At 40.2% G+C, this 22,657-nt stretch overlaps 1 protein-coding gene across 10 annotated transcripts in view; it reads right to left on the bottom strand.

Moving 5' to 3' along the window:
- The window catches only part of LDB2 (LIM domain binding 2), a 220,704-nt gene extending 201,348 nt beyond the window's left edge, over positions 1–19,356 (bottom strand). For 6 of the 10 annotated variants that reach the window (XM_052780406.1, XM_052780409.1, XM_052780407.1 and 3 more), the window contains exon 1: positions 19,060–19,356. In XM_052780406.1, the coding sequence (XP_052636366.1) occupies positions 19,060–19,191 (132 nt within the window). In that variant the 5' untranslated portion in view covers positions 19,192–19,356. The remainder of the gene's footprint in view (positions 1–19,059) is intronic. The other 4 variants (XM_052780404.1, XM_052780405.1, XM_052780402.1 and 1 more) reach the window with 2 other exon arrangements.
- Between the last annotated feature and the right edge of the window lie 3,301 nt (positions 19,357–22,657).

Genomic DNA, 22,657 nt, shown 5'->3' with positions numbered 1-22,657 from the left:
TCCATTCCAAAAGCAAAAAAACCTCTTTGCTCTGCAAATGAATTCTTATAAATCTAGAATCGTTCCAAGTGATTCTATAAATCACCTTGGCATGACATGCTATAGCAATAACGAGAAACAAAGGGAACGTCACAGAGATAGAAAAGTCACTACAGTCTTTTCCTTAACTCACAAGCAGAATTTTAACAAGGAGATTTTACAATTCTTTAGTACCCCTTTCTAGATCACAGACAGCTGAGTCAGGTCTGTGGTACTGTTTTTCAGGGCTTTCTTCTTCTTTTTTTTTTTAAACCAACTGCATTATGATATGAAACTATAACGCTTTGCAAATCATAACAACAAGGACCTAAAACATATTTTGATTAAGATGTACTAATGTACCTTCAACATTTAATTACTGGTACTTCATAAAAAAATGCCAACAGGGAGAGGTTAGTTAATGTCATAGATTGACAGTTGCAAGTACAACCTCAAAATCAAGAATTTTTAAACTGGACTAATCACAGAAGTTAATGATTTCCCCGAATTTTCCTTGAATCGCATCTCAAGAATACACAGCTCATTGGCCCTCTCCCTTTTAAAAGCAACTGGGTATTGCAGCATGGTTAGCCATGGCTCCTACACATGTAAGAAGAAAAAAAGCCTTCAAGGATGGTTTAAACAGTAAAAGTGTGATGCTAACAGAAATATTTAGGTCTTAGCCTTAATAGAAGCTATACTTTGTTACATGGCATACAGTAGACTGAGGAATAGCAAAATAATTATGAAACTACTACTTGAAATATTAATACATGATTTTTTTATGGCTTTAGTGGGAACTGGTAGGCCATGATTGAAAAACCATTACAAATACAGATATTTAAAAGGGATCAAGCTGTGGGAATTGCATTTGAGAGAGAACTAATGCCAAAAAAGTCCTAGACACTATAAATTTTTGTATACCTAACTAAATATTACCAATTTTTACATACAAGATTATGTACAGTGTAGATGGTAACAGAAATACTTAAGAAGAGTGATTCTAAAATGGGAACTTACAAAGGGAATATGACAGGTATAAAAATTTACATGAAATTTGGTACTTGATTTCAGAAAAAAAGCCCATCCAAACTCAGATCAATTAAGGCCAACTAATGACAAGTGAAAATATTCAGCTCTGAAAATACAGTTGTTCAGATCTCTAACCTGTATTATTTTATGCTTTTATGTTGTATCTATTTCATTAGTTGTATTCCAGTAAATTAAGTTTTGATTTTCAAAAGCATTGTAGTGTTTTTTGATTTGGGGAGCTCCTTCAGACTCCCTGCAGAAGCATTAAAATTTAACCACTTCTTGTTACTAATTTAAAGAGAAGTTGGCCTAATTAATATTGGTAATTGATTATAATTGATTAATTAGTTAACAAGACACTGGTGCTGATGTTGGCTCCAAAGATTTACTCAAAAACTGAACACAAAGCATGAATGATATATAGGCTTTTCTAAGACATTTGTTCTGTTTTATTGTTTTCCTGTTGTGAACCACTGTACTTAAAATATGCAAGATGCCTAATGGAAGAACAACTTTACAGGCAAAGATATGACAAGACTGGGGAGTGAGTTGAGATGTACTCTGTAAGGATGTGGTGCGTGTTCCCAGTATGAGAAACAACTTGGGGACACAACATGATGGAGGAGAGAAGAGGGCACCACTCAGACACACTAACTGAAGGCATCATTTGGAGGAACTTCAAAGCAATCTATGAGACTCTGCAGACATCACCATCTGCCACATACTTCTAAAGATTTGAGCTCTCAAGGGGCTACTTCCTGCAAGACATGAACATCTTCACAGAAGAGATTAGAGATACATCATGAACTATCTTATCCTGACCATTTATCACGATAAACCTGCCAAGTGCATTAAATTTGCATAAAAGGATGTGGTCGCCTTTAATAAGCTACCCATTTCTTGATTTCTCAGTGACAAAAAATGAATTGAAACACATTTAGTAAGAGTGCTGCGACTAATCGTTGAGCGAACAGTCTTTCACAGAATTGCCACGCTATGATCTAGCTGCAAGAGTTTGTAAATGTGCTTTTCCATTCTTACCACAAGTTTAGGTTGCCAGCTATTACAACATTGTGCATCTCTCTAAATGAATGAGAAATGCCAATTTAAACCTATTAAAAAAAAAAAAAATCCCTCTTACAATGTCACTTCTTAAAAGGAAAAATCCACAGCATTGGTATTTTGAATGATAATCAGCTGTGGAATCATCTGTATTCATTGCAGTTCCCTGTATCAGCAATGGAGGTTCTGGGTGAAACTTCAACTAATTTTACTTTTCTTTAAGTTTTTATGCTGACGTGTCTAATGTTTTCATGTGTACATTGTGACAACACCCAAAGTAAAATCCTGAAGGATATTAAAATTTTTGTAATCTAGTGAAGATTTGTGGATAAATAATATATTAGCTTTTCACTGAGTTATTACTTCAGTATAATTTTTTAGATACATCATAGGCAAGTTTTAAATGCAGCTCATCAAGGTAACAGAACTAAGTAAATTGTCTTCACTACAGGATACTATCCAATCTTGAATTTTCATGTCAGGTCACAACAAATTTCAAAATGTCCTTTTAAAGACACTGTATGCTACATCAGCAAACCCTTCTGTACTGTTCCCTTTGGGTTAGTACTGTCTATAAAAATGGTATTTAAACATTCGTTCTGTTCATGGTCAGTCAAACTGGTACATTTGCTGGCAAGTCACTTCTGAACACCTCTCCCTTCCTAAAATTAACTTTCAGCATTTACTGTATTATTCTCCTATTTCCCTGAATCCAAAAGTAAAGAATGGAAAATTCTGGTAAAACTCACTATGGGAAGCATACCTTGAATGCACCAATTATCTGCAAGTGTGCATCCTTTTCCCTTCCTCTTCCCCCCAAATGACATGGTTTCCAGGTATTTCTTTCCAGCTACTGTGTTCAGAGTCTCCAGTAAAATCAGCAAGCCGTAGACAAAATCCCAAATATATTTTACGAGAGGGTTTCTGTGGGATGGAAGGGACTCGGTCTCAGCTGAAGGACTGCTACCTGGTGATGAGCTCCTCTTTCCACCAGCCACTATACGTAGGATTTACAATCTTCCTCCAAAATGACTGTAATACTCTAGGTTAATATATGAGATCTCACCCCCTCTAGTGACTGGTCCCAGTGAGAATAGGATACAGTTACTTACTGATCGTTAACGCGAGCCATTCCTTCAGCTTTTGCTTTTGATGCCGAGAACCCCAGGTGCTGTGCGTGCTGCCGACCCAGGTGTCTGCGCGCCGGCAGCGCTGCCATACTGCCTGCGCTCTGCTGCAGGCTCCCACAGAGGGACCACCTCCGGGGTCTTCTCCTTCCCTAAGGGCCATCTGCAAGTACCTGATTAACGAGACCGGCCTACACGATTCTTTAGTTTAGAAATTGAATGTATTGCCTGAAAGAGGAGCAAGACAGAGAAGTGTATTTACAAAGCAATAGCACGAGCCCACAGTCTGGAAAATTTAGGCCCCAACACAACAACCGTTGCCTCGTTCAGACATGGCCGTTCCCTTCCAGGTGCGGGGCTGCCTTGTGGAAAACCTGACAGCACTCCAGCTCAGACCTTTCCTTAACCGACCTCCGAAAAGGCCCAGCAGCAGCACTGCCTGTTGCCCAAATGTCTGTCCTTAACAATGTGTTTACAGTCTGCCCAGTACTGTGGTGACAGAGCACCTCGGAGACTTTAATCCCCTCGTCCTGCACCCCACTGTCTCCACAGGCTCCCGAGGAGAACAGGGGAGCTGAAGAGAATTAGCAGAGTTTGTGGAAACTCAGCTGACTTCTGATGAGGCCTGAGCAATTAGCCTAACAGCCTCCTTCCCCCTCCAAAAATACTACATGATTACAAAGGCAAGCTAATAATATAAAAAGTGTCCTACGAGGGTGCAGGTAGGGGATTATCTGAAAGTGTGGTAGTGAGAAAATTTCAGGCCATCACTTTCACCAAAGACTCCAAAGGTTGTACCTCAAAGGCACGGTGTATAGAAAGCAGATAAATGCAACGGTGAAGCATTTTCTGTGAGAAGCCACAAGAGAATTGAAGAATCTGTTATCTTTGGGAAGAACCTGGTAAAGTCCTTCTATCACCGCAATAAATAAATACATTAACGTTCACCACAGTCGTCGCCTTCCTTGCAATTCCTCTACAGTTTCATGGTGGGGTCCCAGCTTTCTAGCCCAAATCACTTTACCATACAACTGTTTGTGTTGTGAGAGCTTGCTTTAATGGATTCATGCTCTAAGCATAAAAGGCAAGCAGCGATACACATTTCAATATTTAAAAGCATAAATAAAAATCTTAATAGATCCCAGATGTTTCATTTCCTCCAGCCCTTGTCAATGATTGAGTTGCTGCTGATGTAGATGATTTTTTAAGATCAGTGGTCAGTTTGATGCTGAAAAAGGTTTAGATGTCTGGGAATTTCAAATGCAATTCCTAGAAATAAATAAATCATTAAGTAGATGCAAGGGAGACAACTATGACTGCTGTTATTTTGTAAACTTATTTTATGGCCTGAAATGCACCCACAGGTTTTAAATGCAACTGAGTGTGAAACAGACAGTAACATTTTATCAACATGTATAAAACCTTGTAGAGATAATTATTTCAATCTCACTTTCTTAGCAAAAGAACTCCAAAGGTTCATACAAGTAACAAACTGAAGGAATCCATACTTTAAGGTAGATATACAGCACTGGTGCTGTTGAAGCTAATGAAGAATTTGCTAATTTTTTTCAGCAGAACTCAGATTTGCTAGCTGCATCCATTTGTCACTTATTAAAGCAGCAAGTTATCGTTTACTATACCAAACAAATAAAGCACTATACAGAAAGCGCATCGACAGAAAAACACTGCTGGGCCCAGTAACTGAGGCCATGCTGCCAAGCACACGAGTTTGCAACCGTAATGAGCAGCTCAATTCTTTCGCTCTGATTTTTACTGGGAGAAGTCCTTAGTCTCCTAAATGAAAGCAATAGGGAGGGGGGGTTTGAAGCCCATATTTAGCTTGCACAGACCCATGATGTGTGCACTTGACGTCATAAAAATGCTGTAAGTCTGCCAGGTCAGCAGCCACAAACCCCACATGCTGCCAGTCACAGGCTGAGCAGACACTAAAAGGCTATGAATTTCATTTAATCATCTCTTTTCCCCTTCCTGGTAAAGCAGTAGAGGCTAGCAGCTGCCGGAGAAAAATGTTGAAAAATATTAACTATGAATGTCCAGGATTTGGTTTTGATTGGTATTAAAACCAAATGAAGAATAAACCTAATAACAAATCTTGCAAAATTTGTTATTTATTAATACAGCTAACAATGTAGGCTTCAGAGTCCACTTTCAAGGAGTGAGTGCCTAAGCTCAGCTAAATGATGTACTTTCATACAGCCTGCCAGATCTACCTACTATTCTGCTAATTTATGGGCCATACATTTCTCTCCAGCTAAATTTCTGATTGAGAAAAACTTCACCCCCTTTCTGTTATTTGTTTTGCTACACAATATTCCTTAATAGTGAGTGCTGCTTGTTCTTAACCATGCTTTCTACTATACCTTTGGCATTTGTGAAATGGTAAGTGCAAACATAATCTAAGCCCCTGAACATGCAGTTTTATCACATAGCCAACTATGGACAACACTTAAAAGCTGAATACGGCCTTCTAGTCCTTTTAAGGTGCCTCAAATTCATCTCTAAGAACTAAGTCACCTAAAATGGCTAAACCCATCAGAATAGGTAGGCTCCACAAAACAAATTTTTGCTGTGTCAGCTTCTGCACCTTCTTCTAGCACCTTCATACACAGGCCCAAATGCTCGTTTCATTGACATAAACAGGAAAGCTTTGCATGGGATGAGGAGCTGCAGTTACAAGATCAGGTGGAAACAAATGTAGGAATCTTGTGATAGAGAAAAAGATTTTTTTTTTTTTTTTTTTTTTTAAATCACAACAGCATCCTTGGCCCACAAACTATGTTATTTGCAATCGTGCATCTGTGTGCCATCAATCTCTAAGGAAGGGAAAGACTGCTGGGCTGAGCTCTCAATTTATGTTTCTCAGTTGACTCTTATAATCACACTCAGTGTTCTCAAGCTTAGTGCAGCTATTCTGGTAACAAAATTTGCACACTGGGTGGGTTTATCCAAGTTCCCATGGTCCTAATAGTTTCATATACTTCTGTCGTGGTTTAACCCCAGCTGGTAACTAAGCACCACAACTTCCTAATAATAATCTTGAAAATTATATAGGTAATTGTGTTTCTAAAAAGCCACCTTCAGCAAAATTGGGAGAGTTCTTTCCTCTCAACAGGAAAAATATTTTAATAAAGCAGCTAGTGTACGCCTATAAAAATGTTGAGAAAAAACTATTGAAAAAATCCCCCCTTTTTTGATGCTGTCTTTAGATGTGGCATTAAACAAAGCTAAGGGAATTATGGTGTCCACAGATGATGAAAGGTCACAAAATAGGATGGGCACTGAGCAGGACAAGGGTCCCTTGGTCCTACAATACTGCAATCTGGATGAGGCATTAATATTCATATTCCAGACTGCGATTAGAAAGAAGGCTCTAGCTCCTGTGCAGGGGTGGGCCTAACTCAGCAGAGGTGCAGTGAACTGCTTTGCTTTCTTATTGAAATTCAGTCCATCTAATTGATACTGCAGAAGGCAGTAGTGTAATGAAATAGAGCAGAGATCAGAGATCATTTCAGGAGTTTTACCCATCTATCCTCTCCTGCTCCTGACCAACGTATAACCTCGCACAGGACTCCACTCATTCCAACTTCAAGCAGTTGCAGGAATGATTTAAGTTTCTATAATATGGTACTCATTAAGATATTGCTATTAGATCACCATTCAGAAATGTATCAAGACTGTGAATACCTTCATTTATGTAACAGCAAAAATGTTTTAGTTTTGCTTAAGGTAGCCCAGTTTCTTTCAAAATGACAATTTAAACAGCACCTTTCCCTCAGAACCAGAATAAAATATTCATAACTACCTCATTTATTTGCAAGCAAATAGAGGTAACGTCTGTTAAAAAGCAAAATCCATTAGACTCTGGGTGGTTCTGGTACTGTAAGTAGTCTCCAAAAGGCAACAGATGTGGGGACGGGGGAAGGGGGAGTTGATTTTGTCTTTTTAATATTCAAAGTGGGTCTCTTCTCACTGGCTAATTAAATCAGTAGAGTGCAAACAATAAAAGAAAAAATAAGTGTTGCCTTTCTTCCCTAGAACAACCTCTCTGGTTCATCTCTATACTTATTTATTACAAGAACTTATTTAATACAAGACTTTACAATATTCCCTCCCCAAATCCTCATGAAATAAAGTACATATTCCACAGCACCAGTTCCCATTGAGAAGAATATGCTTCTCCCGTGGAATTTAAGATAAGACGGTCTTTCCACTGTTACAAGAAAATGGACTTGGAATGAGCTGCTTTGAGTGACATGAAACTACTGAAGAATTACACTAAAAAAAGTAATGGATTTAATAACAATATCAGATGTACAAATCAACCAGCAGAATGCTGCCCTAAAATATATTTGTACTTGCTTGGCAAAGCCAGTAAGTTTGCACCGGTGTGCTGAATTATTTGAGAAGTAACAAAATGTGTTAATAACATTAAACAGTCATCTTCCAAGAACCTAGAGTATTATGGTATTTTCTAGTCAGATAATTCTTTGTAGTGCATAAATATATGTAATATCAATTAAAACATTTTGATTTGTGAAATCAAAATGAATGTGGTATATTTAGATTTGGTTTTGAAAGTATTTTAAATACTACTACCTCCTTTTAGCCTTTAGTTAGCTACTTCAGCACAGTATTAAAAATAGGCTGCAGATACAGACCAGAACTCCACTGTGCTAGCACTGTTCAAGAACAGAGAAGGTGGTCCCAGCCCCAAGAATCTTATAATAAATATAACATTACACATCATGAAGACAGGGCTGTGTATAAGCATCAGTAGCCACCTAACTTTAAGAGCATAAAGCTCAGCAAAGGATCAAAATACCTACCTTAAACAAGGTAGATTGCATGCCCTGAGCCCTGTGCTGCTACTGCTTCCCACACCAGCAAGTTAAATGCAAGTTTGGGCATGTATGTCTACGTATTATGTTTAAGTGACAGCACTGTGGACATACCTGAAGATAAGGGACAATAGAGGGATGCCGACCCCTTGCATCGTAAGGGAGTGTATTCAGCAGTAAGTCAGTGTTTGGCAACAGAAGGCAACTATTTCAGCCCAGTTGTTGCCAAGTTTTTGAAAGCATCGGAGCCAAGGAAAGTGTTACAGGACATAATGCATGAGTTTACAGGAAAATCCTCTCAAATGCTCAGGATCACCATGGAAGGAAACATGGACGTGCTCGTTTGAAGACGTAACAAGTGACAATCAAGAGACTGATGTCAGGTACTTTGAGGTCCTGAGCCTTTACAGATGCAGAGTTCCTTCTCGGCTCCATGCATTATTGGCCCCATTTTAAGTTTATTGAGAATTTCTCAGCAAAATACAGCTTCATTGTAGTTCATGAATTATCCACAGCTGAAACACTGATCTATTTAACCCCAAATTCAGGGTTTTACAGAGTTGCATGCCCATTGCCAAATGCTTACTATATCTTAGTTACTTTTAATTCTGCTACCGTTTGAACGTACTCAGCACCAAAAAGTACTTTACTCCCTTCAAGCATTCTTTTGGCTAACCAAATTAATGGTTGCAAACAAATAAAATATTTACTCTGTACTGCAGCCAAAACAGTGTTTCTTTATGTAATCTGAATGATAAGCAAACACCAGAGCACTGGAGGTAATAGCAGCAGGTCAGACTTAGTGAAATGATGCCCCATCTTACGGCACTTCGCAGTAAAATACATAATACAAGGACCCCGAAAAGAGCCCACTACCACTTAATTTAACTGTATCTCGAAAACATAGTAAAGTAACCCAGCAAAGAGATTTTGTTGATAGTTGTATGAGAGGGCATTTATCAATACCCGTTAACCTCTGGTTTTTACCTGTTTTCTAAAAGATGCTTGTGTTGCTTCATAAGCCACAAGGTGTCACAGTGGCTCAACTGGTAGGATTCTTGTCAGTCTAGACACGCAGGTTGTGGCTTCAGGTTACATACCAGTGCTAACACTGCTCTGTACGAGGAAGTCTGTGCTACACTGCGTATTTAGAAGTGCAGCCCTTTGGATGAAACAATCAGTCAAGGTGTAACTTGGTTGCTTCAGGATGCTCTTGATGTGGGTGTTAAATAATCTTACAGCACCGCCAGAGAAGAGATGTACTTGGTGCGCTGGCATCTTGACCGATCTTTTTACTTTGCATTATTAACCCTGACAGAGTGTTAAGAGGTACTGAAAAGAGCTGAGTTAATCATTCACATTAAATAATAAACTTTATGAATTCCACTTCATTCTACCCAGAGTTGCTAGGAATTAATAATAATTTATTTGAATGTATTAATTATTCAAATTTAAGACACATTTTTGCTCGTCTTTCATAACAAGCAGTGTGCTGTAAGCATGTAATATTCTGCTAAGACTATACGCTGTGGTTGGTCATATATTGTGTGTTACTGTTTCTCATCCTTGACTGGATGAGCACAGATGGATCTAGAGCTTAAAATGCCAGGAAGCTTTGAATTTTTTCACCAATTTTTTCTTATTACATTTTCCTAAAGTAACTGCATGGTAAGCAGCATCCAGTCCCATGAAAAAAATATGCACACACATCATATTTACTGACCTGTAATTTTCCCATTGCCACCAGTCATTGCCATTAATTTGTTTTACATTCATACACCAGTCAGTCCTCACTGCAAAGCAATCAGAGGTTCTTCTCTGGTGTATTTAATTTCTAAGTATCATGGTTCTATCTGGGAGGTTTTGGAAACTCAAAACAGGAAACACTGCCTCTCAGCTTAGCCCATATTAAATAAGCAACTTCTTTCCAGAATGCTTAACAAATTGAAATCTGCATTCTGCAATAATTTGTAAGAAAAAAACTGCATTGAGCAAACATTCACAGAAACGCATAAAGAGCACAAGCATAGCCAAAGCAAATTCACTGTTAAACTCAAGTGAATAGTCATGGCAATTTTGCATGTAGTATTTGTTGCACTCAGGTAATGAACCTTTACCCAGTGTGTTGGCTTTTCATGTCCCATTATTCATGCCAACATATTCATTAAAATGGGCCTATGCTTTTTAACATAATCAGCAATGTGCATAGGTGTGGTCTTCAAAGAGTCATTACCATAGTTTACAGGCATGCTGTTCGTAAATACAAGCAGAACTCCAGTCAGTGCAAAATGCCAAGCTTCCCACAACACATATGGTAATTTTTGCTCTGTAAAATGGATAGATGCGCTATATAATGCATAATTGCATCACATTATATCTGAACTTCTAATTGCTTAAAATGATACTTCAAATCACATCAACGACATTAGTACCTAATTACCCTAAGGGTTAACTGATCCTCCAGTGATTAAGTCTAGGTAGAAGTGGTAGAGCTATTGTATTGCCTTCATCCGCTACAGCAAGTGGTATGGTTGCAAACGCACATATAGAATCTATATCCTGTCAACATCTTTAACATCTTGGTATGGCAAAGAAGAAAGGTGGAGAAATGCTGGCCAGGTACCAAAAGGAAGGAGGGTCCCTTCTGCAAGATGCTGAGCAACCTCAGAAGAATTTTCATTTGCTCTAAAGGAACTATTTTACAGCAGTTCTTTTCCTTTCTAATCACAATAACATTATTGTGGTGTGAAATGGAGTAACATGGAAACATTTTAGTACCTAAAGTGGATACAAGAATGGAAGTGGATACATCTTATGGAAGATGGCGACATTGACCTGAAAAGGCAAGTTACTATCTGAATATGGGGGACAGAGTAAAACAGACAGTTGTAGGCCTTCCTCCACTGCTGCATAACCCATGCGTGAGACTTTTGTAAACTGCATTAAGAAAACATAGCATTCTAGGTGCAAGGCATTTCATATTCCCTTTTTCCAACTGTAAAATACTATCCTGTTTGCAAACCTAGCAGCAAAGCAGGTTTCATGCCTGCCTTGCCAACCACACCCTGGAAGATCTCTAGTCCCTAGAAGAGGAGATGGTTAGGAACGCTGGTGCTGCCGACTGCCTTCCTGAGGGATCAAGTATGCTGAGGGTGCTTCAGCTCAAACAAGAATAAAACAAAAAGGTTTCATTGTATTTAGTTTCTTGGTTTTGGAGCATTTTCCTCTCTCCATGTGACTACTGTATTTAAAGATTTAGGATACTTCTTTTTGTATAATGTGGTCATTAATATTTCAGAAGTCTCTTTGTAACCTGCTCTAGGACAGATGGCAGTCCTTTCTCTGATACAATCTTCTGCTAATGGCTGAAGCAAAACTGCACAACTGGAACAAGAATCGCAATAAGGTACATGAAATACTTTAAATGTGCAATGTACTGGAAGTCATAATTTTCTCAATTTACTACTTTAGAAAATAACCTAATAAAAAATGTAGTTAGAAAAAACAAATGTTTGAAAGTCCAAAAGAAAAGTAAAAATAGTCTGCTGCACACATGATGTAAGACTGCAGGTAATAATACTCAAACAGGGACAGCTGTTTTTTTCCAGGTATTTAGTTTTTGAAGAATGATCTATGATTAGGTTTATTCTCGTGTCTGCCTTAATCAGGGATTTCCAAATATGATCACTTTCATACACACATAATGTTTCATTTGCCCTCTGAATGCAACAGATCAGGTCATTCAACTAGCCTGTGCAATTCTTCTGGATCATGAAGGATGCTCTAGTCTGCAGCTAGCAGTTGTGTAAAATGGACAGGATCTGGACAGATACTGAATCTGCTGTATGTGAGTAATCTGATGGCAAAACTATACCCAGAGGTTAGATTTCCCCCTTCCCTTTTTAAACACACACACGAATGGTGCAGACAGACTTGAGTATTTCTGCTCAGCTAACTAGGTTTGGCAAGCTGACTCTGTGGCTTAGAATCAGGAGAGATGGATATCAGCAGGTATTGGAGATCACGTGCGATAGATATTACAGCAATGTTCTAATTTATTAGTTGCTTGGAAGGATGCAAAGACCTAACTATTTAGTTTGCAGGTAACCAAGCAGCAGATTTTAAGTACATTTAGAAACCTGCGTAAAGTTATGGCTTTACTGGGTCAGTTGTGAGTTTGTGACTCTGCCCTGGTCGAGTACCTGGATGTGAATATTGACAACAGAAACACCTTAAGGAGAAGTTCTAGTTTGATACTTATATTTTGGCTGTAGTTAGAGTTATTCATAAAGAAGAAGTCTGCTACGCTCAAGTCTCATGCTTCAAGTCTGTGTGATGCAGACAGGAACACCACCCTGGCAAGGAGCTTCATCATGAGTATGTCATCTTGACAATGGTGTATAAACAGCAAGGTGGTGCCAAGGTGCCAACCTAAGTCTCATGGAGAGGACAGCCTGCTCCTGTAAAATTTATGGCCTTTACAAAGACTCTACACTACCAACACTCTTGAGTCCTGAAGAGGTGATAGGCTTAGAAAGCCACCAAGTACTAGTTCATGTTTAGTTCTGCAAAGGTCTCATTTTTCCATGTCAATGATTTTTCACTAGCCCCATAAGGCACGAAAATGCCAGAGTTGTCTCCAGAAGCATCAACTGTTCCCATACTGAGGTTTATGGTCCACAGGTGGTTCTAGCTGATCCCCAGTTACCTCAGGAGTACCAAGTGTAGTGTTCGGCTTAGATCAGTAACTTACAGGCTTTAGTTTAGAAGGGCATGGCTGTCCACCACAACGTAATAGAAAAGGAAACAGTATTGGCACCATAAAGTGCTTTCTCTCTGAAATTCTAACAGTAACCAAACACAGAACGAATGTACTGGGGAAAAGAAAGACACAAGCCTAGGGAGAAGATTTCAGCCAGGGGTCCAGAGATGTTTCTTTCACTACTATTTTTGCCTAATAGATAAGACAATTGAGACCAACAAGACCAACAGGCCCTGCCCTACCACAGCCTTTTTTGGAGACTAATCATCAGCCACTTTGGGGCACCCTTGTCCCTGCCAGGATCACCCCTCTGAGGCTTTACGTAGCCCAGAAACAACTTTTGGAAAAGAGCACCCAGCAAAACTGAGGATATATGCTGCCCTGTTTACACAGTACAGTGCAGGAAAGAAAGCTCTTCTTGGGGAGGAAGCAACCAAACAAAGTATCAGCATGGTTGGAATGCCTGTTTACAGCAGATATGCAACTTTTGGCAAAAAGATACAAAAAAACACCATTTGAAGTGAGGAGTCCAGCTAAAAATACTGCAATGAGTTTAGCAATCTACCCATACCCTTTTTTCTGTAAACAAAGAAAGTATATATACCAAAAACATACGATTTTTTTTTTTTATCTGATCTTGCAATCCTACTGCAGGCAAAACTCCAGCTTAAATAAGAGAACAGGACTGGGCCCTTGTTATGATCTCTATTTTGTTCCTTCTCACCATCCAGAGGCTTCTATTTTTGAGACTGGATCTGCATAGTAAATCTTGTTTATATCAGGGAAAGACTGAGTTTAAGTTTTTTAAAGTGGATTTACGGTTTAAAGAGTAAAGAATGAAAAAGAGAAAAGGAAGGGTTGGAAAGATTTCTTTATAGAAAATGATCTAGTAAGCATGAGAGTAATTTGCAGACGAGATCCATTTTTACACTTTCACACTGACTCTCTCTCCCCCCTCACCAGCCCCTGCCCCCAAAAGCTCCCTGTTCCTTATGCTTGCAGTTTACATTCTATATTATAACTTTAGGAGGAAAAAAAGCAGCAAGACATCCCTGATTGTAAGCTAAGGATCAGCATGGAAAGGAAGTAGAGTCTTTTTTTTCTCCCCCAGCCTCATAAGAATTGTTAGTTTGTAACAATTTTAATTGAAAACAGCTGCAACTGAAATTTTTTAAAGGGATGAAAAAACTATATGAAATAAAAGACAATCAGTAAAAAGAGCCTTGAATCCATTCTGAAGTCAGTGTCTGCCTAAAGGAGTTCAAGGGTTTTCTTTTAAAACTGACCTTTTAGTTTCAGTAAAGCATGGTTTGTAAGTAATCTTTTAAAATACTTTACTCATGTTCCTAGAATTGCTAAGTATTAGTATATTTGTGGGTGAAAGAATATTTCCTCAAAAATACTTTGAGACAGAAGTTTATGTGTTTTCCCCTCAACAAAACAAACTCATTGGACAAACTCAGACTTATGTACACAATACGAGAGATCTATTTGCGATACTAAGTTGCTATGTGAACAAATGTGATGTCACAACATAGATTTTTATGACTAATCTGTTAAAAATGCATCAGGAAGAAGAAGAAAATATTATTTCATCAGATAGCAACGTGAGGAAGTAAAATAAGAGACTTCCATTAAACTGGAGAAATTTGGGGTTGCTTCGATTTGCTTTAAATATTTGGTTGAATATGAATGTCTGTGTAAGCTTCCAGTTCATTTAGTAGCTTTTAAATAATCATAACATCCTCCTTTATTTTCCTTTTAATTTTCTTTACATTTTCTTTCATCATGAAATCTCTACTTTTGTTAAATTCACTGTACAGTTTAATAGGGGTTTAATATGATTTGATTAAGCTGATTGTCTTTAAAACAAATATGATACTAATCAAGTTCTCTAGTCACCCTTAAAACACTGCTCTCTTGGCCAGAAGGAAAGCTGTGTTTTGCATATAATGGTGATGTAAAGCATAATGTCTTCTAGTGACAGAGAGAGATACAGGTGAATTTAATATGTTGTGATACACAAAAGTTCTAACAATATAGGGGACTAAACCAAGTGAAAGGCTTGATACATTTCTTGTATTATTGGCAATAAAGCAATGCCTCAAACTTTAGACTGTCAGCAACTTTAAGTGATCTATCCACAGTGCACTGTAATGTTACTGAAAAATAATTATATACAAGTTATAACCACCTTTTGTTTTCTTTTAAGTGTGAGCAATTTCAAATGATTAAAAATTAGAACAGAAAAGGATTTACAACATCAAAGAGGAAAAGAGGCTTTTTTTAAACATTGAGTTTTACAAAAAACACAGAAAATATTTCAGCTAATTTACCTATGTTGTGTATTGCTACCTGGAACTTTAGAAACTGCTGATTATGCCGCAACAGGATTGCTTTCTTGAAATGTTAAACTAACATAGATATAAAAATATTAAGATAAACTAAGTTTGAGTGAACAGTAATGAAATACTTAAAACCACACACAGAGCAAGGAAACAGCTGCATTTTGGTTAACCAGAAAGTTAATCAACTATGATAGAAGTAAATAAGATTTATCTTTATATCTGCCAGAGATTATTAAACATTTAAATATTCATTTCACTTCTTTAAATCAGGATTGTTGGTGCATTACAAAATGGCACTAGATGCTCCCAAAGTATTATTAAGAAAGCATGTATTAATTTCCACTTAGAAAAAAGTATTACCAGATTAGATTTCTTTGAACAACTTTTAAGGAAGGTAAGGTGTTCCTGTACACTAGTTAGTAACTCAGACTCCCTAATTTACTTTAGATCACATAAGAATTAGCTAGGTGGTGGACTTTTGCCAGTACTTACATCATAAAACCACCCCCTGCCTGGGTGTGATTGGAATTCTTCGCCTAAGACTGACCCTGAATTTAAAAAGGCAGTTGTAGGTTCTGCCTGAGGAGCCCATAAAGTTGTGAGAAGTTTGGAGAGCAAAAGTTTGCACATCTAGCACAGACTAGAGTTGCTAATTCTCTACTTTCATGACTACCATTTCTTCCTAAAGAAAACAAGGACAACAAAGATAGCCATCCTGCATCTAAATGACCTTTTTTTATCACTCTGTACTTTGTCTGCTTAATACACTGAGCACATCCTTCACACCGATTATTATTCCCTTCCACCCAATGCTGACACAAACCAGAGTGGAAGCAGTGGATTTCTCAGGGAGGGTCCCCAAGTGCAGAGCCACTTTGAGGACACTTCCACCTCCCCCAACATACCGTAGACCCTGCTGCTGGGAGAGCAGGAGTAGAAATGGCATTTACCGGTGGATTCCCTAATGGTGTCTCTAGCAGCCCATTGCTTTTTTTGAATCGTTTCTCTCCTACTTGCAAGCTCTGGAGAGCAGCTATAGGAATGCACTACAAAGGTGGGCTCTACAGATGGAAGGGAGAACACAGATAGACATGACATACAGGTACTCCTTTCACAGGCTCTCCATCCATCCTCTGTACAACTTAATTGAATTATGTACATTTTGCTCTGCCTTGGAACTTCGATCACTGCAAGGGACAGCAGAGAATCTGACTCTAAAGGATTATTAAGCACATTTTTATTTTGTAGGAAAACGGGAAAATCCCAAAGGCTTTCCAAGGATATATTTGGGATAAGAGCTGTAGGTTCCCATTTTTTAATGCATCCTCACTTGCCACTGGCTCTCTCCAGAAGTTGGGTCCAAGTGGAATCTGCCAGCTGGCTACCCCCAGTCTTTTGGAGAGTTTCTTTGTAATTCCTTTCCCCTTAAGCTGCTTTGCTTGTGCTCACCTACCCCCTGGGGCTCACAGAGTACAAGCAGCCTCCTTCAGAGACCAGTGCCTACATTATTCCAAAGACTGCCTGAAGAGAAATGTTCATGCAGCAAGCCTGTATCACCCACAGCACAAGCACATTCCTTCCATGCCATACAGGGCTCCATCGGACTGGATTCAAAAAATTCAGAGCTAGTTACACATGCTCTAGAAGCCTTCAGCTACCAATCCCAAACATGCTTGGAAGTGCGTAAAATTAATGTGAAACTTCCACTCCCAACCTGCCCCAGAAGCCAGCATGATTCTTTACAGGCTGTCCACACCTAGTCACTGTAAGTGTCCCAGGAAACTAACTTTTTTTTATTAAGGAAGGTGTTTTAATTGGAGGATGAACGAGATGAGCTGAAGCTAGCTAGAAAATACATTTCAACAGACAACAATGCTTACAGCACAGAGCTCAGAAATTAAAAAAAAGAGAGAACCAGAATGTAAACACTGAACAATCACAAGGCAAAAGTATTTTTACCTTGAGCAAATAAAAGAAATACTGGAGCATAAGGCCTTCATTAACTAAGCATTGTCTGTCAAAGTAAAATGCTGCTGAAACCTATGGCAGTAGTAGCAAGAAAGAGCAGGTTACTGCTTTTTGCCCACAACAGTCCATGTGAATGTGCACAGCAAAAACTGCAATTGAATGCGCTAAAGTCTAACCCAGCACACCTCAGCAACGCAGGAGGGGGAAGTTGTTTCACAAGTCCCTCAAAAACTTTTCTAGTGCAACGTTTGTAAAGGAGCTACAATCAGAAACCGGTCAATTTTCAAAAGTACCACTAAAATATTACATAGAACAGCTGAATTAACACTGACAGCTTTTCAGAACAGCTTGTATATAAAACTCTGAAGGAATCACTTAATGATACATATTTGTTCTTTTCACTTGAAAAAGTCTAGAAATTATTACATTAATATGTACAGGAATGTAAGGAACAGAGTTGCAAGACACTGACAATGAACAGTAGCAAATAAAACCCTCCAAGCCCCCTCATTCTATCTAAATGGCAGTGACCCCCCACAGCCAACGACTTGGGGCAAAACTGACAAACAGTTGCCATGATTTTGGGAGCAACGAGCTGCTTGCAGTTTTTAGCCAGCACGAAGTGTATTTACTGATTACTCCACAGCAATGTTTTAAGACTAGCAGTGGTAACAGTGTTGGAAAAGCAGTTACCCCGTAGCAGTTACCCAATCAGAAAGCAGGTCACATCTCGTTAGCTGTATCATATACATTAAACGTCACAGATTCTCCATGGCTTAGCTGACAATTCAGGCATGTGTGTTTTATTTTATGATAACCTCATGTTCTCTTAAAGAATTACAATACAACAAACAGATCAATCTGAGCTCCTTTACCATGCTTCCTGCCACGAATTTGGCAGATATTTGCCTCTATATAAAGCCATTCACTATAAGAGATTAATACTTTCCAAAAGTGTTTTCAGGGCACCACTAGTAAACTACTATGAAAAATTGCAGCACCAAGAATGTTTGCTGCACAAGCACAGACACATGGGCAGAGATGCAGCCTGATTCAGTCCACACACTCTTCACTTCAACAGACTAAAAAGTGTGCTTTATTTAACCGCATAAATAATGAGATGCAGCCTCCACTATTTTTTTTTCTTTAAGTGACAAAAGTATTTCCCCTTCCTATTCAGCATATTCTTTGTGGTGGCTGATCTGGGTATAGAAGCCAGAGCGTATAAACCACTAACACATTATACAAAGCATAACCAACAGTGAATGTAGTTTACATTATTGGGTACTTTTGACAGCTATATGATAAAGTCGTGAACTGATCATCTCTCTTGCTAAAAGCAACAGCATTCTAAATGTAAACACGGATTTCTCTCGTCGGTCGTCCTGAACATGTGTTCTTTAAGTGCAGCCTAGGAATAAGTTTTTAAAACTCTGCTCCTGTTTTCTGTTACCATTCATTTTTAATATTAACGAGTTTACAAAACAAAACGAGAGGAAGGTTTGTCTCTCCCCCTAAACCTGCAACGTTTCTAAATGAGTTTTGTGCAAAAGCTCAAGCGATACCTTGCAATATTATAGCTGCAAATGCCAGCAGGACAGATCCTGAGCAAACAACACAGCAAGGCAAAGAAATTTCTTGAGACCAGCATTATAATCAATCCTGAAGTGCTGTACTGTAATTTCAAGATTTCAGCCTAAGCTGGTATCTCCTCAAAGAGTTGCTCTGCGTGGAAACATAATGAGGGATTACCCAATTAAACTACTAAATTAATTAGGGTTCGTGCCTGCATACACTGTACTGTCTAGTGGGACGCTTCAGCTGGAATTCGGGCTGAAGCCTACCACGGTCCATGCACAGGAAAACAAGGCTGAGGGACTTACCTCCGTCCGCGACTGCAGCCTCTTGTTCATTTCATATATTCGGTACTCTGGTTGCACCATGTATGGTGTGTGTCTCCTATAAAATGGGCCAAAAGGAGAAGAATAGAAAGGGTCATGTGGTGTGCTGGACATCTTGCCTGCTTGCAGAGATTCAAGCTACACAGAGTATCATCAACATCCATACAGAGCACATGGGCTGTGTGTTCTTCACAGTACAAAGTAGCAGCGCGCACACACACACACATCCAGGCTGCACGCACTGCCTGGGAACTGCTGTGGGAGCCCTCTATAGCAGGAGACGGGGGGGGGGGGGGGGGGGGGGGGAGCGGGAGCGCACAGGCTCCAGAGAGAGAGAGAGAGAGAGACTGGATAGCTTCAGGCACCACCGCTCGTTTTTAAAGCAGCAGTTTCTGGAGGGGTCATTTCCTGTCCGCGCTGTAGACTAGTTCAAAAATACAATTTTCCTCTCCGCCTGACAGGGGTCTAAGGTTTGGGTTTAATTTTTCCCAGCCAGGACCCCTCAGGAACCTGGCAGCAAGGCTTGTTAGCATATAGGTGGTTTAAAAGCTGCCTGAGCCAATCACCCTCCGCGAGGAGCACGCTTGGGTAATGTCAGAAATGTGATTACTACAAAATACATAAACACAGGCCACGACAATCCCCGCCGCTCGCAGCTGGTGCTTCGCCCGCTCCCAGACGGTTCCCTTCAGCGCCGCGCTGCCCGCTCGAAGTGCCTGGGCTGGGCTACCGAGCCTTCGGCAGCCCTCGCTAGCCCTCGCCAGCCCGCCGGTGCCCTCGGGGAGCGGGGAGGGGCGGGCTGGGGGCCAGGGGGGGCTGCACCTCGCATCGGCAGTTTGGGGGGGACGAGAGGGAGGGCGGCCTTGCCGCTGGACCGGAGGCGGGATGGCCGGGGCCGGGGAGCCTGCACAAAGAAATCACCTCCACGCACCACACTTCGCACACAATGGAGAGCAGTCAAATGCTAATAACAGAAACCTCCCGGAAAAAATGTAAAAACACAAAGAGCCGGGTGGCAGAACGAGCCCCCCGAACAACTGCCGGCAATCCCCTTCGGCGGCGGCTAGGAAGAAACAAATGGAGCGTTTTAAAAGCAGCTATCCGGCTTAAAGGTGGCGGCGGCTAGGTAGGAGACCGGTCCCTATTTTCAGGATCATTGCTGTGCATAAATCCAGTAGCGGTTAGAGTACGTTGCAAAGGAAAGATACCTAAAATTGGGGGGGGGGGGGGGGGTGTCACGGGACGGGGCAGCCGAGGGAGGAGGGGAGGGCAGAGAGGAGGTAGTCACCCCTTGGAGGTGAAGGATGAACTTTATCTGTTGAATCATACTTGCAGGAAAGTGCTGGGAGCGGATACCACGTGAACGAAAAGTCCTCAAAATATAGAGGAAACAAAATGGGCTCATCCACTACATGGGAAAGTGCCAGGCTTAAGAGGGGAGCCTTCAATTACCTGTACAAAAAAGCCCTTGAAGCACAGACTGTGTCTTTATACACAGCTGTAAAGTATCAGGCATTATTTACAGTACTGAATAAATGTAAAAACAACAATAAACAGCACTGAATTAATCTCTGATGTAAATTCAGTCAAGCAAATGGAACCACTCTAGGAACAGATTTAACTAATATGGTTAAGAGAATAACAATCAGCTGCAATCACAGCGGTTCTCAGCCGGGGTGCTTCGCAGGAACGCTACAGGATCACCCATTTCGCAGAAGGGGAAATCAAGGCACGCGCCATTATGTTTTCTAAATTTACGTAATAGTCCCACCAAATATTTCAGTGTGATATGGCTTCACCCACTGCCAAAAAATGAATTCGACTCTGACTGAATGTAGGAATATTTTAAGACAGATTTGAAAAATTCTGGTTTTGCTGGCACTCGGCTAAATCTGGAAAACCTGAGTTCTCTCTTCAGGATAAAATACAAAAGTTCATTGTTTTATTCTAGTGACCACTGATTGGGATCACAATTTGTCTTTGATCTACCAGTCGCTGTTCAGCAAAACTATTTCTGTACGCTCTTGTGGAATAACAGTTTCCATAAGAAGTGACGTATTGAGCTGTTTTATAGACTTCCCACAGCTTCTGTCACTAAACACAGAGCCAACAGATAATACATGGGGTATTTCGCTTCTCTCTCTAGATGCTCCCCAGCTATGTAGCAATGCTGTGCTGTCGCTCCAGTACCATCACAGGAAGTGCTGAGTTTAATAAATGGCATGTACAACGTTCGGCTCAATAGTGCTGCAATGACAGCAACAGTGCTCTGCCAGGGTTCACTGGCCGCACAAGAAACCTCTAACATGGCTGTGTACCTAGGAGAAAACTTCCCTGCATCTACCTTGTACTCTTAACAGATCCTAGCAAGGCTACCTTAAAGCCTAAAACCAAAATGACCAGAAAAATTACAGTTACAGCACTAATATACACAATTTTTATGGCTGAAGTACCACCTACTTAAATAAATGTCAAAAAAAAAAAAAATCAACCCACCAAACTCTGGATTTTACTTTGTTTACAAAGCAAATGCAAAGTAAAACCTATTTGCCCTAAGAAGGGACACGTTGCTTTTTGTAGTTAAAACAGTGGAATTCTGCGTAGCTTGAAAACTGTATCTGTTTAAGGACTTTTTGACTAGGCTAAAATTCACTGTTTCAAGAAGTTAAACATGGCAATAATATTAATATTTTTCATTTTGGCTGAGGTGGGGGGAAAGGAAGAGGTTGCTTTAAAATAAAAAAAAAACCCCAAACTCAGAGTCCTGAAAGTGAATCAGCAGTAGGATTTGCTTTCATGATTGGGAACCCCAGATACTCCCCCCACACCCCATATAAGATCTTCTGTGTATGGGTCTAGCGCAAAGCAAAAATATGCAGTGATATTTTAATAATTCCCATTGATTAACTGGCAAATTATCGCACACCTACAGCCCACCAACAAGAACCAAGTCCCAGGGTAGGAACCTGCTAATTACAGGCTCCGGCAGCACTTCTAGTTGCCTGTTATCATCTAGACCAGTGTGACACGCAGAAGAGTAAAACAGAAGGCAGAATCAAAGGAAAATAAAGTTACAGGGATCCTGGCAGTGTCATCTTGATTCCCACTTGGATCTGCTGCCTTTAAAGTTTCGTGTGCTCTCCGGGAGTGCCGGTTAGGGGCCGTGCAGCCAGCCCCGCTGCCTGGGCAGCTCCAAACCCCCGCACCACTGGCATCAAGCTGATACCCAAAGCGGCTCTGAGGTCAAAGGTAAACATCTGGCCCAAGACGTAGGACAATCAATAAATTCCTTAATCTGGAAAATGAGTTTAATGTGAGCAGAGAAAAAAGAGGTGGAGGAAAACAAGAGGAAGAGACTAGTTAGTCTCCCCAAATCCGAAAATGAATATATTCCTGTGCCCGCGTACGCACAGCTACAAACAGATGAGGAAACGGCTTGTGCGGAGCTGCATTTACACGGGTGTATGCACGTGCGAATATCGCCGCGCCTCAAAGTGGAGAGCCTTTCCCCACCCCTCCGAGCCCAGAGCGGAAGGACTGTGACCACCTCAGTTACCCAGTCCCCAAACCTCCGCACCGC

The sequence above is a fragment of the Harpia harpyja genome, chromosome 2 (assembly GCF_026419915.1).
Source record: "Harpia harpyja isolate bHarHar1 chromosome 2, bHarHar1 primary haplotype, whole genome shotgun sequence".
NCBI classification, from domain to species: domain Eukaryota; kingdom Metazoa; phylum Chordata; class Aves; order Accipitriformes; family Accipitridae; genus Harpia; species Harpia harpyja.
Note: the sequence above shows the minus strand (reverse complement) of the source record. Positions and strands in the feature narration are given on the sequence as shown.